Below are 16,887 nucleotides of genomic sequence, written 5' to 3' on the forward strand. Positions count from 1 at the left end.
TTTTGGAAAATATAAATCTAACATTGTGTGGAATCCCAAAACAATAATAGAGTATTTTAAGAAATAAAAATAGAAATACTGGGGAGAACAAAATATAAATTAAGAAAAATTGTTATATAGCTTATATATCATTCTCACTTTTTTTTTTGTCAACTATAATATTTGTATGATATTGACATTTGAAATGGTTTTAGACTTAAAAAATTTTGAACAGAAATTTAAATTTTATAAGAGAAAATATTTTAAAAAAGTTTGAACAATAATTTAAACTTATGAAACAAATATGTTTATGGTATGGATGGATAATTAAGCAAAAAGATAATTGCATATAAAAATGAGGTCTGAATAAATTTAGTGGCGATGACAAATAAATTTTTAAATAAATATTCAATTAGAAATCTAATTAAATTTAAGAGTGAAATATTTTGTAAAAAAAATATGCTATTTCTAAATATCAAAACCTAAATATTTTACTATTTTTTGAATATTTCAAAAAAAGAATCTGTATTTTAATTCCATTTTTTTTTATTTTTGCTAGATGCGTAAAAATCCTTTTTTTTTTTAATCAAACTCAAAAGGTGAAGCCCGATCAAAGCCCAGCCCAACAAGTCAAGGCCCATCATCTATTTCCAATCCCAATTTCCATTCGTGCAGGAGCAGCAGCAGTGTCGTACGCATAGACAAAACCAAACATCTCCTCCCTCAGTCGCCGAGAGTTCAGAGATCTCCTCTTACACGATCGATCAGTATCACTTGCAGCTCGGAGAGCTTCACCAAGCTCTGGAACTACACTAATGGGGTTGGGATTGCTCGCTTCCAGGGTCCTCCGACCCACAACCTCGACGGCGAAATTCCTCAGCCCTAGGACCTCCTTCCTCAGGGCCGTCACCTCCACGCCGGAGCTCAAGAACGCCGACCAATCAGCTGCGGCGGCGGCGGCGGCAAATCCGGAGCCTGATCTCCCGCCTCGGAAGCCGGTCGGCGGGGCCAGGGTACACTTCCCCAGCCCCGCACCGGAGGACGCCATCGAGGTGTTCGTCGATGGCTATCCGGTGAAGATCCCGAAGGGCTTCACGGTCCTCCAGGCCTGTGAGGTTGCCGGCGTCGATATCCCCCGCTTCTGCTACCACAGCCGCCTCTCCATCGCCGGCAACTGCCGCATGTGCCTCGTTGAGGTCGAGAAGTCCCCCAAGCCCGTCGCCTCCTGCGCCATGCCCGCGCTTCCTGGTTAGGGTTTCGCCTCTTTGTTTGTTGTTTGTGATGTTTGACCTCTTGAGCTAGTGATCGGATTTGCTTATTATCATTTCTCTTTCGGTTAAGGTCCAATAATCTTGAGATAATTCATGAAACCTGATTTTCTTTTCTGCTTCTTTGAGTGCTAAACATTTAGTTTTTGCTAGTTTGTTGAATCATGTTTTAGCATTGGGGTTTTGCTGATATTCACCGACATTTTCATCGATTCTAGTTCAGGCTAATGGTTTGTTTGTTTGCTCAATTATTATCTATGAAATGCAATGGAATGCTTTAGCTCTTAGTAATCTTCAAATGTACTACTGCTACTGTTTTTGATATACCATTCAGTTATTATTACCTTCAATTCCTAGCTTGTGAATTGTTTGAGGGTTTTATTTGACATTAGAAGTTTCTCCTTTTATAGTTCGTTTAGCCAAAACTAATTATCCTCCACCCCCACCCACTATTTTAATGTTCTTTTGAAAAACAATGTGTTTTATTTTGTTTGCTTTGGTAATTTATTGTTGTTTTTAAAATTTATTTTAGGGATGAAAATAAAGACTGATACTCCAGTAGCAAAGAAGGCCCGAGAAGGAGTGATGGAGTTCCTACTGATGAATCACCCATTAGATTGTCCAATTTGTGATCAGGGTGGAGAATGTGATCTCCAGGATCAGTCCATGGCATTCGGGTCTGATCGCGGCCGCTTCACAGAGATGAAGAGATCTGTGGTGGATAAGAATCTTGGTCCTCTGGTGAAGACTGTAATGACTAGGTGCATTCAATGTACAAGGTGAGAAGCTCTAATTGATCATTTCTATGTTTTTTCACATACCCATCGTGGATTCATACTTTGTTTTGTTTGTAGAGAAAAAAATCTTTCTAGAATACTGATATACTGGTTTGACCGACCAAATTATCGTATTAGCATTTCACATGTTGGTTCATGTACTAATTCAGTGAAAGTTTCTGTTTATTATAAGATAATTCTTTCTTACAAGTCAACTTTTTCATTCCAGTTAGTTCTAAGTAGCGTATGTTTTTATAGCAACCTGCTCCTTACGTTGTGGTTTTCCATGAGTTTCTTTTGAGTAGTGGCTTCTATTTTTCTTCAATTGCGTTCTAGTACAAACAAAAAGGATATCATTCACAATTGTTGTCACTGTTGTATCTTGTGTAATGTAATAAAATTTGGTAAAATCTTATTTTCCCTTAATTGAAACATCCTTCCGAGCTCACTATGACATTGAAAACTTTTCTCTGATTATTCTGGAGATGTGTGGACTTTAATTTTTTTTGTTTCTAGTTTTCTGCTTAAAATCTTTATTGGAGCAGTTATTTTTTGAATCACGGAATGCAGCCTTATTTTGACAGTGCAGCTTTAGATTATGTTGCCAATCACAAGTTTACTTAATACTTGTTTGCAATTTTAAATAACAAAAAACCAAAAGGGTAACGAACGTGCTGTTCTTCTAAATCCGCAAGGGAAATTCCAAGATCTTCCACTGCTTTGTTTACAGCATTTATGTTTGGTGTTTCTTTGAAAAAACTGTTTGTTACAAGTGTTTGGATATATATATATATATATACACTTGTGTGTGCGTGTTTGTAGTGTGCAAAATGCAGATATTGAATCAATCAATTTATGTCATTAATTAATTAGTTGTAGCTAGCGTATGTATGTATACTTGTGTGCGCGTGTTTGTAGTGTGCAGAATGCAGATATTGAATCAATCAATTTATGTCATTAGTTAATTAGTTGTAGCTAGCTAGGAAGTTTCTAATGTGAACTACGTGTCTGGTCAAACAGATGTGTTAGATTCGCAACAGAGGTTGCTGGGGTTCAAGACCTTGGTATGTTAGGTCGTGGAAGTGGAGAAGAAATTGGAACATATGTTGGAAAACTCATGACAAGTGAACTTTCTGGAAATGTGATAGACATATGTCCTGTGGGAGCCCTGACCTCAAAACCTTTTGCATTTAAAGCCCGAAATTGGGAGTTGAAAGGAACTGAGAGCATCGATGTTACTGATGCCGTAGGATCCAACATTCGCATCGACAGTAGAGGTCCAGAGGTCATGCGCATCCTTCCAAGGTTGAATGAGGTATATCTTGTAATATGTACTAGATGCCAGATTTTGATTGCCCTTTGAGCTGTGTTTTCTTGAATTGATAAAGGTTTTAGCTTTCCAAATCCTTTATGTTATGGTAATTGGTTGATCAAATTGAAGTGCGAACCTGTTATCTGGATTGACATCCATGATTATGATGACTGGATTATGCATGATATTTAAAAGGGTTGCTTGATTGTGTTCTGTTATTGCTCACGCTTATTGGCATTCAACTAGTGGTTAAAATATTCATAAAGAAAAAGTGAAAAACTAGTGGTTGAAAAATAGAACCATATGTGAGAGACCTACGTTCATTGAACTGAGTATTCACTGTATCTAGTAGGTTGATAGAATCTGTAAAGTACTTTTTTGTTGCAAGTTGGAAACCTGTGCATTATAAAAGCATATAATGTACTTGATTTGGTTCTTTTCTCTCTTAATTGTTGACCTCAATAACTTATTGCAAACATATTTCACCATTTGTTTCTTCTGCTGAGCTTTCCATGTAAGAAGAAATTTCTGTTCTTGTGCACTTAGGACAAAGCTTTATATAGATGCTGAAAGTGTTTACTGCAAGATCTGCCCCGTAGGTTTTAAGTTGGGCCCCACAATACAACAGCACCCGGAACCCAATTCTGATGGGTTCCCATCACCTTGAGAATTCCTCTGCTTGCCTTTTGTAAGGCACTAGGAAGTACTCGTGATTGGATTTTTTAAGGCTATTCTTCACGGCTGTAGACCTTAAAGTTGTTTTCTCAGTGTTGTTCTGTATCAAATCCGTAATGCCATTTCCCTCACATTGCAGGACATAAATGAAGAATGGATATCAGACAAGACTCGTTTCTGTTATGATGGTTTGAAGAGGCAAAGGCTAAACGACCCTATGATTCGTGGTGCTGATGGGCGCTTTAAGCCTGTGAGTTGGCGTGATGCCCTTGCTGTAGTTGCTGAAGTTGTTAATCAAGTTAAACCAGAGGAAATTGTGGGGGTTGCTGGTCAGCTGTCTGATGCAGAGTCCATGATGGCACTAAAAGATTTCTTGAACAAATTGGGGTCTAACAATGTTTGGTGTGAAAGAAATGGTGCCCATCATGATGCTGATCTCCGATCTATGTATCTGATGAACACTAGCATTGCTGATCTTGAGAAGGCAGATGTTTTTCTCTTGATTGGTACCCAGGTATTGTCCCGACGTCCTTTGTTTCATTTTTTAACTTTAGCGCACTACTTGGTACAAAATGATCCTGTGTCTTTTACACGCTTATATTCTTTTACACGCTTATATTTAGCTATAAGATGGCTGCATGTTAACAACTTGTGTTTTAAGCATGATTAAATACTAATCTCCATTCTTTAATTTCTAATTGACAGCCAAGGATTGAAGCTGCTATGATAAATGCTAGAATCCGGAAAACAGTTAGAGCTACCAATGCTAAAGTTGGGTATCTTGGTCCTGAAACAGATTTCAACTATGATCACCAACATCTTGGCACAGGTCCTCAAACGCTAGCAGAACTGGCTGAGCGTCGCCATCCCTTTTCCTCGGCTCTCTTGAATGCCAAAAACCCTGTTATTATTCTTGGGGCCGGGCTCTTTGATAGGAAAGACAAGGATGCAATTTTTTCTGCTGTTGAGACCATTGCTGAATATTCGAAAGCTATCAGACCTGATTGGAATGGTTACAATGTATTGCTTCTCAGCGCTGCTCAGGCTGCGGCACTTGACCTTGGACTTGTGCCGGAGTCTGAAAACAGCATCGAGTCCGCAAAGTTTGTGTATCTGATGGGTGCAGATGATGTGAACTTGGAGAAGGTTCCAGCTGACGCCTTTGTGGTTTATCAGGGGCACCACGGGGATCGGAGTGTGTACCGCGCCAATGTAATTCTTCCTGCATCAGCATTCAGTGAGAAGGAAGGTACATACGAAAATACCGAAGGTTGCACTCAACAGACACTGCCTGCTGTTCCAACAGTTGGTGATGCCAGGGATGATTGGAAGATTATTAGGGCTCTATCGGAGGTATCAGGGATTCCACTGCCCTATGATTCACTCGGGGCAATTCGATCCCGGATCAGAACCGTGGCACCAAACCTCTCGCACGTCAACGAAAGAGAGCCAGCTACTTTTTCGCCTTCCTTGAAGCCTAAAGTCGCTCAGAAATTGAGTCAGGATTCCTTCAGAACAGCTGTTGAGAACTTTTACATGACTGATTCCATCACCAGGGCATCAAAGATAATGGCACAATGCAGTGCATCACTGTTGAAGAAGTGAGAAATGGTCGAATTTGTACTATTTCAATAAAGCTTCAAATTTTCTTTTATTTATTCTCTTCGTTTGGCCAGAGCTTCTGGAAACATTGGAAGTACTTCCAATAAAAATGATTTTAGGCTTTCTTTGACTGTAATTTGTTCTGCAATATAAAAACATTTTTGCTGTAAAACTTTCGCTTCTATAACTTGGGGTTTCCCAAAATTCTCGGTTTTGTGAACATTTATGGTGAAGGAAAGCATGGATGTGCCGAAGGTACGAAAATCAGTCGATATACAGTCGTTCTTTGCTATGCATAACCTAATCAAAGAGTTGGTTATTTGAATCTTCTTAACTAATTTTTAATCTTTTTGTTTTGTCTAAAAGCCAACATAATCTAATCTGAGCAAGTTAGATTGGATGTTTCTTTTCAACTCAGCTGATTTATGGTATTCATATATGATCAACTTCAACCGCCTAGGCATGAAATTTTAACTTAAATGACCAAAACAAAATTCATTCTCTGAGCATAACCAATTGATTTAAGTAATCTATTCAGATCTCGTAACTTGCAAACTGTTTTAAGTTCAGTATGACGTTCTATATAATAAAACTAACTTGCAACGATAGTTTTTGTATATGTCTTGCTTTTAATTATTTTACATGAAAAGTGCATTTATCTCTAAGTGTACATAGATGTAAAATATTGAACTTTTACATTGTTCCTAAGGTCTAAAAAAAAGAGAGAAATCCCGTAAGAGAAATAACTTTGCTTTTAAGCAAACTTAGTTATTTTATCACGTTATCTTACTCATTATTAGATTGAAAACTACCAAATAATTAAACCTCAAGAGGCAACAAGTTAGTGCTAGAGTCACCCTATTTAATGTTACGAAAACTAAAAAATAAGGGGGGGAAAAAAGCTATAGTTTATTGAAACTTACACGTATACAGTTTGCCATGTGACGTTCACGGGTGCCAAAAGGTATCCTTTTGGAATATACTATCGATAAATATAATTAAGGGGTACTTGTAAAAATCATAAAAAACTAAGGGTTGTTCTTTTGCAATAAAATTAAAAAAAAAATTTAAATTCAAGTTACAATTTTATTTAAGTTCACGTTCTTTTAAGTTTCAACTTTATTCAACTTTACTCAACTTTATTCAAGTTACAAATTTAACTCAAATTATAACTCAAAAATTACACTTAAGTCACACTCTAAAAGAACAACCCCTAAATATTTTTTTCTCCGGAAGAAATACACTATATAAACCTTTTTGAGCCCAAAAAAAAAAAAAAAGTACACTATAAAAACCTATTGAAAAGTTGATTCGGTATAGCTATTTATGTACCGCTTTAACATGAATATGGGCGACAAATCACTCTATTTCTTGTTCTTGAGGTTCATATTAATTTTCTTCCTCATATTCCAGCAATCGGGTTAGTTTTATGAAAAACTTCAATTTTTCTAGATAGAGATAAAACTGCATTTCTGAAAGATATCTATTTTATTTCATGATTAAGGGGGCTATATTAATTTTTGCTCACATCTACAACAACTTTTTTTTTTTTTTAAAGAAACTTAACAGGTTTTCTAGCGTTGCAAAAGTGAAAATAAACATGGTAAGGAAAGTGTATTTTACCAATTGAAAATTAATAACTCATTTAACCGATCATTTACTATATATGAGAAATTTAATAGATAAATTAAGATATTAACAAATTTACGGCGTAATGTCTACTAAGAAATATATATATATATATATATATATATAGTCTATATACTAATCATGTAATTCTATTTTTGCTTTGGCCTTTTGTTTACCAGATTGCAAGAAAGTAGTTTCTCTTGGTAATAAAATACCGGTAAACATGATATAAATTGTACTACGAGATGCCAAATGCGTCATCCAGCATCATTTATTAGAGGAGAATGTCATAAACCTGCCGGGCAAGTGTGGGGCGTATGTTATTGCGTAATTAAGTAAAATTTATTAAGTCGGTTCAAAGTCCCCTATATGTGTGCATATCATGTACAATTAGTTAATTATGCTTAAAAACGTGTAATGTATTTAATTTGTCATGTGTTACTCTACATGTGAAAGTGCTAAATAAGTGATCTTTAGTTGCTTCAAGCGAATTTAATTAGTACTTGTTTAAAAAGCGGCCATTGGTTTTGAGAAGTTTCATGTGCTTAGTATGATGATGTATAGATGAGTTTTTAATGGTTTTTTTTTTTTGTGGTTACCATTAAATAAAAAAATTTAATGATGTTGAGTGATAAAAATCTAATCTCATTAATTATTATTAAATTTTTTAGTGAACGATCAAATTTATTACAAACGTTAGATTAATATCTTGCGGCTAAAATAACAATACTTATAGATAGATAGATATTAATTAAAAACTTGTATCAATATTATGGGTGAGTTTTTAAATAATCTTTTCAAAAGAGATTTCTAAGAAGAATGGAGTTCCGGTGATGCTTTTGAATGGGCCAAGGTTTATATTTTAAATTTAAAGAAAATTTTATGGAATCATTTCATTAGAATTTAAGAAGAATTGTATTATACGAAAAATAAAAACAGTACACGTACGGATATATAATACACGATTTTTTTTAGCAAAATACTTAATATTTGAGACATTCAAATTTCAATTTGAATTGAATAAGAATACAATAAACAATAAAAATTTCGACAGTATATAGTTTTATTAACTATGTTCATATTTCCTCTCAAAAAAGTTTCCATATTCTAATCATATTTAAAAAATTAGTCCACTAAAAAATACATTTCATTCATCATCAGATACATATTTGATAGCCATGGAAGCACCAAAATAAAAACAACCACTCCTTGTAGAAGCATACGAATACCGTTTTTATCACCAACAGAAAATATGTGAATTCTCTGGATATCTCTTCATCGATATGTTATATATATATATATATATATAAAATGACGGAGAGAGGGGAGCCTATAGTAGTTTTAATTTTAATATAATAAATATGTGTATAAATTAGATTTAATCCTTTTAAATTAATAGTTCTCTACATTTTATTGGGCATGAATTAATTTAATAAACAAATTGTTACATATATATACATGTTAATATAATCTTAATTAAAAAAAAATTTAGCCCTTTCTACCGATAACTCCTGAATCTATTACTGCATATATATATATATATATTCTATGAATATCTTGTGCACATGGTTGACTGGTTGTCCTTGTAGTACTAACCATGTACACACCGTGAGCATCATATGGAAATCTCTCGACATGAAGAGATCATTGGGTATCACGAGACAATCAAGTTGAATCCTTAACTAGCTAACATTGGTCAAGATCGAGGTGGCCAAACTGTTTATGCTTTTATTAAGAGCCCGTTTGGTTCGTGGATTAGAACTATGAGATTAGAATCATTTTTTATTTACGTGTATTTTTTATGAGAGAAAATACTGTAACGAACCATGAATCATGATTCAAATCAAAAAACGAATCCTTCAACCAAACGGGCTCTAAGTTACAACTTGTTCCAAAAAAAAAAAATGTTGCAACTAATTTTGTTTTTTTTTTTTTTTTTGCTTCGAAAAAGTACACATGCCGAATAGGAGAAAAAGTTTATGATTGTTTCTTGGTAGGTATTTTTAGACATAATGCTATGAGATTCTCAATAATATCAGTTGATTAGATATTTTTATTAATAATATATAGAATATCTACCAAATAGTTGGGTGTGTATTCGATTTGATGTACCTCTTTTGGTGTATGTATGTATTGAGATCTTGATACACACAATTTCACTTGAGTACTATTTAATTCGAGCTTACAAATTAAATTAGTTATTTGCCGGTGTCGTATTCCCCTCAGTAAAAGATTGTGTGGGTGTTTGTATTGAGTTTTCCGTGCAGTGAATCTTGGACGTTTGGTTCATGTATTCAGAAGCATGTTTCAGAACCATTCTCATTTTATGTGTATTTTTTGTGAAAGAAAATCACTGTAGAAAATCATGAATCATGATTCATAATTAAGAATGAATATAGTAAACAAACATCATAATTTACTTTCCCTTTTTGAAAAAATGACCTTTACAAAACCCACCTGGTCAATGCATTCATTCAAAAGTTTCATTTCAAAAACTTTTCCCCAATTTTGCTTGAGAGGAGACAAATTTGTATGGAATTCGTATTTTAAGATAATAAATTAGTACTTGTGGCAAGAATCGTTATTATACACAATGAAAAAGCAAAACCATAGTTCCATTTAGGTAATTTTTTCTAGGAAAGAGAAGGAAGAGCTTAGGAAAAGGAAAGAGGAAAAAATGACATAATTATCAAAAAAATAGAGAGGAAAACTTTTCATAATGGCAAAGGACAATATAATTAATTGCTTGTTTCAAAAAATAAATATTGTGATATTAAAAAAATATATAAATACTGTGTTATTTATCATTTCTAATGTTGTCTCGTATTGATGACTTTCGGATTTGATTGAGAAAATGACTTACTGATCATGTTTTTATCTCATGTTGTAGGAAAGAAAATATTTCGTTAATTTAAGTAAATATTGGTGTAAAAAGTACTCGTATTTCAAATATTGAATAATATATATATATATATATATACGTATAAAGCCAGGCAATTGTTGTTTATTTATATGTAGCTAGTGGAAAAGGAATATTATGGCTATTAAGTTGCTTTGGTTCTTGACGTTCATATTAGTTTTCTTCCTCGTTTCTTTCGAATATTCAGGTCAATAATTATGTGCAAGATAGAGATAACATTCATTTACGGCTTTTGTCCTTTTCGATAATCCGCAAGTTTAAGCTTAATACATGAATGTACATAAATATTTTCCAATCAAAGTAAAGAAAAAAAAAACCTCCACATAGATGACAATATAAATCTACAAATATTAGAATTCAAGGTAATTATTAATTAGTAGGTAGCAAGAAATTGATATATGTACGTATCTTGCCCGAAATTTATAATAATTTTACGTGTGTAGCAAACTACATGATGTACTTATTCTTATTTACTTGTTTTATAATAATTTTACGTGTATGTTATATATGTGTGTACATATATATACATATACTTATAATGCTAGGACATCATTTAATTGTATACTCAGCTATGCATTATATATCTTACGTCATTTTTGTGTTAAAAAGATTAAAAAGAAAAAAATGATGAAAAGAGAGAGGTTAATTAGCTGGCATCAACGTGCTTAAGCACATCGACGTTTGGTTGGAGGATTCAAACCATGTGATTCGAACCATTTTCGATTTACGTAAATTTTTTGTGAGAGAAAATACTGTAGCGAACCACGAATCATGATTCGAATCAGAGAACGAATCCCTCTACCAAACATCATTACACTTGCAAAAGAGACCTATTGCACGTAAAAGTTTCCCACTCTAAAAATAGAAAGAAAAAAGAATTAAAAAAAAGTTAATATGAGAAATTCAGCCTAAAATTAATGCTAGCATCAGTTTTTTCTGTTAATCTCTGTCACTTTCTATTAAGAGAAACTCCAACCTCACCATTTATTAAGATCCACTCCTCATGATCAATGCATTTAATCATCAACATTTGCATTTCGAAAACTTATCCGCAATAATTGATTGATTGATGAGAGAAAATTTGTATGGAATTTTTGCTGATAAATTATTTATAACTTTGCCGGAAGCTCGTTATACGTGATGAAAACAAAAGAGAAGAAAAAGAGAGAGAAGTTAATTCGGAAAGAAAAAGAAAGATATGGAAAAAAAAAAAGGGGTTAATCTGATTCTTAGTGCCTCTGAATTTTAGGACCGTTTTCAATTTTTTTTATAAATTTTAAAAACTCTCACTTTATCCTCTCTCACTTAATCATATAAAAAGAGGGGTTAAGTGTAGACGTTATATAGTTTTTATTTTTATTTTTTTTAACAAAAATCCAAATAAAAAGACTACGTAACTGCATTACTCTCTTTTTCTTTTCTATCAATTTTTGACATAAATTATAGCAGAAGGCATTACAACAAATTTTACATTATAGTGCGCTTATTTAACAACATTTTAAGAAAAGATGTCGTCTAATGTGATGAAAAAATATGAAACGAAGATTTCTGTGTTTCGAAAATTTCATACTATATATTAGACGACAGTTTTTAAAAACAATCATCTAATGTATACGAAAAAAATAAAATTGAGAAATTCAAGCACATTAGACGACGGTTTTTAAAAAATGTCGTCTAATTTTTAACATTTAACGACTGTCTATCCAACATTTAACGACTATTTTTGAAAAATAGTGGTTAAATGTCAAAAATTTTCATTAAAAAATGGCAGATTTTTTCCCGCTCATCATTTTCTTTTCAAATTTTGAAACTTTTTCTTTCCCTTTTATATTATCGAGCACTCTCTTCTTTCCAAACTCTAAATCTTTCTCTCAAATCATCATCTCACTTCCTTACTTCCTCATTCTCTCTCTTTCCCATTCTCTCTCTAATTTCTTCCCCTCCTAAACCTTAATGTTTTCTCTCAAATCTCAATGACCGTGCATCATTGTTGTTGCCCATCTCCATGTTCGCTATCATCGCCGCTCCTCTCTAAGTTCACCATCCTCACTCCATTGGCAAAATTTAAATTTTCTCTTGCATTCAAATTTTTCATTTACTTTTTTCTTTACATTGGTTTTTCTTTACTTTTTTATTTTTTATTTTTTCTTACGCGGCACTTAAAAAGTGGGAATTGAAAGGGTAAAAATAAAATAATTTAGGTTCCATAATTTCTTATATTTTTTCCCCTATTTTTGTTCATCTTTTAAAGTTTTATTTTGCAAGCTATGATTCAGATCCGTTTTATACTTTGTAATTTTTCCTTTTCATTTGGTGAATTAGAGTGGAAGTTTAGGTATGGGATAAAATTTCTAATGGGTGCTAAAATATGCTAGTTTTATTTTCCCAAAAGAAAAAACGCTAGTTTTAAGTTATAATATTAATTATCCTCTCTCATCATCTCAACATACATAAAAAAGTCAAAGAAGTTGCTTCTTTTTTTACCATATTTTAATCTCTAATTTACTCCTCCATGTTTTGTTTTTGTTTTTTTATTTTTTTCACTTTTGATTTCTTATTACTTCTTCTTCTTCTTTTTCTTCTTTTTTTTTTTTACTTAAATATCCTATACCGTTTAATTTTCTTTTTACCTCTTCTTCTTTTTTAATTTCTTTTTCTTTTTCTTTTGCCTATTATCCTTTTTTGTTTTTTTTCTCTAATATTTTTTCACATTTTATTTTTTTAACAATATCTTTTTTTTAAATACTTTCTTTTTCTCACATTCTTTCAATAAAATAATTCTTTTTAAATATCTCCTTACTTAAATATTTTTTCAGAACTGTTAAATAACTTTGATTCTTTTTTATGTGATCTTTTGAAATATTTTGTTTTTCTTCTTCCTCCAATTAATGGACTTAGTTTCTAAGAACAATACGGCCTTGTTTGCTTGGAGATTCGAGTTTTCAATTAGAACTGAGATTTGACATTTGACATTTTCTGAGAGTTTTTAACTATAACAGAAAAAGTTAGATGTGACATTTTCTGAGATTTTTTAACTGTGAAAATCTAAAACTGAAAACTCGAATCGATAAAATGAACGAGACCTATGTATTTTGACGCGGGATCCCAACTCATAAAGTTATTCCCCCTACTAGTGTAAATAAAAGAACATATGTAATCTAAAAGGAACAAATACATTATGTGTGCTATACGGTTTTTAATAGGTTTTGATTGTAACAAATAGAAAATTTTACATATAACGTAATACTTTCTGTAAAATTTTAAAGTAAGCGATGGACACATAATTATCTTTGTTAAATTTCAAAATCATTCGTCAATTTTACTATCATGTATCAAAACAATAAAAAAAGAAAATATATGGATCAATATGCTATAATTAAAAGTTGACAAACCAAAACGTAATTATGCTCAAAAGTCGGGAATTAGTAGTTTAACTTAAACATTTTTAAAAATATTTAATGCCAAAATGTGGTTAAAATTATCAAGGACAACCAGATCACATGACATGGAACAAAGTAGTGTGAGACGGGAATGTTTGTGTCATGTATTCATCAATGATTCTAAATCATAATTTATGATTCTTTACAGTGTTTTTCTTTCACAAAAAACACATGTAAAACGAGAATGATTTTAAATTATGATTCTGAATTCATAAACTAAACGTTAAATTTGCGAGAGCCCAAATTGAATGTCGCATTAGATATTAAAACTATCAGGGACAGCAAGATCAGATGACATGGAACAAAGTGGGGTGTGAATTAAATTTGTGAGAGCGCAAGTTGAATGTTGTACTAGAAGAAGAGAAGAAAGAAGAAAAGGGACAGCCAGATCACATAACATGGAACAAAGTGGCTCTCGTAAATTGAATGTCGTATTAGATTTAAAGAAGATACCTTTTGAAAACATTTTTGTTCCTTATTTTGATACCAAATCTTTAAATATCTGTCACGTGAAACTCAAATCAGTCTTTCTTTTTTGTGAAAATAGTTTGAGAGCTTTTAGAAGAACTACTACTCATCCCAACTATACTTAAAGTAAGCATTGCATTATGCCTATTCCAAAGGAAATAGATTTCTTCAATTACTCGGTCAATCTCAGATTCTCGAGACATTTTGTCGCAATTTGAAGACTACACACTACAAGCCCACTAACTATTACAAGCCGCCACCGTGACTGAAAGATGCATTTTTATTTGTCGAGATAAAACACAACTGAAACTCTTTCAAGCCCAAAACAATATTGGGCTTTTTCTTTTTCTTATTCTTGACCTAGTAAGAGAAAAAAGGAAGAAAAAAAAAAAGAAAAAGGACAAAAGGGAAACTAGTGTTGCAGATAATGGGATGGCACCGCTGAGCAAATTTATAGTCGGTTAAGCACGCAGAAGACTAACCCCAAAGGAAATGGTGCATACCATAAGCCCCATCAACGCCAAGAATCCGTACTTCCTATTGTCCCAAAAAAGAGAAACCAATTAATCAAGCATTATTTGCAGCATAAACAAAAATCAATCAAGTATTAATAGTCACAAATTCTAATTACTTTAGGAAATGTGGGCAGAGGTAGTTTTCAAGAGCTTTGGCAAGACAATCCCACGTAAGGCAACACCGATATAGGCTCTTATAAGCCGTATTTGAAATTAATCTCATTTTTATTTTTCACATTTAAAAAAAAATAAAAATAAAAATATTTTCAAAACGATATTTGACTTAATAAAAATAAAAATAAAAATAACAATAATTTTCTGACTAAATGTAAAATAAGAAAAAAATGAATTATTTTTTATACAAAAAAATAAAATTATTTTAAAAAGAATTCTAAACACGCCCATAATATCACTTGTGAGTTTAGGTCCATCCCAATGACCCGTCATGAACCATTATGACTTCATTTAAAAAAAAAAAAAAACGAGAGAGAATACTCTATTCCTATATAATGGGCCCACACAAGTTCTATAAACTGAAGGCTTATATTTAAATTTATGAATTTGATTATGTTACCGTGTTTTTCTCTCAAATTTTTTGAATTTCAAAATTTTCTATTAATATTTATCTCATAAAACTTCTGTCAATAAATTAAAATTATTGACTTAACACGTGAACTAAATAGGTTTCTTTTTTTTCATAAAAAATAAAAAATTTATTTTTAAAAGTGCATAAATTTACTTGATGTACTTATTCTTATTCTTATTTAGTAAACTACATGATGTATTTATTCTTATTTAGTAAACTACACACGTCTTTATTTATTACTCTTATAAATATATTTTTATTAGTGTAATTATTTAAGTAAAAAAGTTATAAATTAAGAATACAAAATAAAAATTTTAATTCACACTTTTATAAGTATTTACGAAGATTACTCTTTTTCCATCAATAACGGAACAAAATGAGAAGTCCTACAATTTTTTTTTTTTTTTTAAAGACTTTATGAAAGTATTGATATTACTTGTGGAAACATATTAATAAAAAATAAGAGAGAGAGGATGAGACGAACCCAATGGAGAGGCGCTTTTGTGGGTCCCCGGTGGAATATCCTTCGAAGTAGAAATAGCGGGTGACGATGTAGAGAGATCCAAGGCCGGCGCATATGCAAGGATGCCTAATTCCTCCCAATACCATCAGCACAAAAAACATGGGCATATATTCCAGAGAGTTCTGGTGCCCTCTCTGCCAATACCAATTTTAACCTTCAATTACAAATGTACCCTTTTCTTTTGCATTCTTAAAAAATAAAAAAATAAAAAAATAAATTTATACCCTTTTATAAAATAAGGTTAAAAAACCACTCCACCACTACTATTCAGTTTATTATACAATTTTTTCCTAATTTTTTTCTCAATTTCTAATACCGTTTTGAGTTGATAAAAAAAAAAAAGTGTGAGAGAAAAAAGAAAACAGATAAAAACATACCTGAATACAGTTAAAGAGCTTGGCATCTTTGTTTTCAGATTCAGAGGCATAGAGAGTTGGATATGGCACCTTATACCTGTTGAAAACTCTCACCATTAATAAGAAGGATTCTTTGTGCAAAAAAAAAAAAATACGAAAAATACAAAAAAAACCCCATAGAAGATTTAAAGGATAGAAATTAATTAAAGAGAGGAACTTTTTACTTACTTTCTGCGGGCCTTGCCGACTTGAAAACCCATCCAGAAATTAAGAAAGCAGTAGAAAACAAGAACAAGAGCCACGTATCCGTACTCTCTCGGAAGAAAATCTATGTCGGCCATTTTCTTCTGATCTGGAGATTGAAAGCAAAATATTACTTATAAGGATTTGACTTTGGAGGTCGATATTCGATAGATAGGGCTGAAGGGAAAAAATATATATATATAAGCAAAGAGGCTTCTGGAATCTGATTTCTCCTCTTGGTGTTATTTTGTTGTGGGACTCGTTGTTTTTATAGGCGGTTCTTGACTTTCTCGTCAAGCAAAATAGTGTATTCGGCCCGTTCACACTGTGAGTTTGAGTTTTCAATTTAAGTTGAGATTTAAATTTTTAATTTGAGTTAAAATATAATATTTTATGAAAATTTTTTATTATAGTAAAAAAATTAAATGTAATATTTTTTAAAAATTTTTACAATAAAAATATAAAATTAAAAACCCAAATCGATAAAATGAATCACTTTTATTATTCTTAGAGTTTGTCTAATAGACCAATTTTATTGATTAAAGTATGTCAAAATATAAAACTAACATTTTTTAATATAAATTAGATGACTCTA

At 32.0% G+C, this 16,887-nt stretch overlaps 2 protein-coding genes across 2 annotated transcripts; one reads left to right on the forward strand and one right to left on the reverse strand.

Moving 5' to 3' along the window:
- Positions 1-676: 676 nt before the first annotated feature.
- LOC21388434 (NADH dehydrogenase [ubiquinone] iron-sulfur protein 1, mitochondrial) lies at positions 677-5,742 on the forward strand. Its single transcript, XM_010105152.2, has 5 exons — positions 677-1,227; positions 1,780-2,026; positions 3,044-3,338; positions 4,150-4,524; positions 4,716-5,742. The coding sequence occupies exons 1-5, from the start codon at positions 795-797 to the stop codon at positions 5,613-5,615; spliced, it is 2,250 nt and encodes a 749-aa protein (XP_010103454.1). The 5' UTR covers positions 677-794; the 3' UTR covers positions 5,616-5,742.
- Positions 5,743-14,216: 8,474 nt separating this feature from the next.
- On the reverse strand, positions 14,217-16,524 carry LOC21388435 (microsomal glutathione S-transferase 3). The gene is made up of 4 exons (XM_010105153.2): positions 16,278-16,524; positions 16,071-16,146; positions 15,655-15,827; positions 14,217-14,606 (listed from the first exon to the last, which is right to left on the reverse strand). Exons 1-4 carry the CDS (start codon positions 16,388-16,390, stop codon positions 14,531-14,533), a joined length of 438 nt encoding a protein of 145 aa, XP_010103455.1. The 5' UTR covers positions 16,391-16,524; the 3' UTR covers positions 14,217-14,530.
- Positions 16,525-16,887: the final 363 nt, after the last annotated feature.

This window comes from Morus notabilis, unplaced genomic scaffold (assembly GCF_000414095.1).
Source record: "Morus notabilis unplaced genomic scaffold, ASM41409v2 Scaffold94, whole genome shotgun sequence".
Taxonomy (NCBI): Eukaryota; Viridiplantae; Streptophyta; class Magnoliopsida; order Rosales; family Moraceae; genus Morus; species Morus notabilis.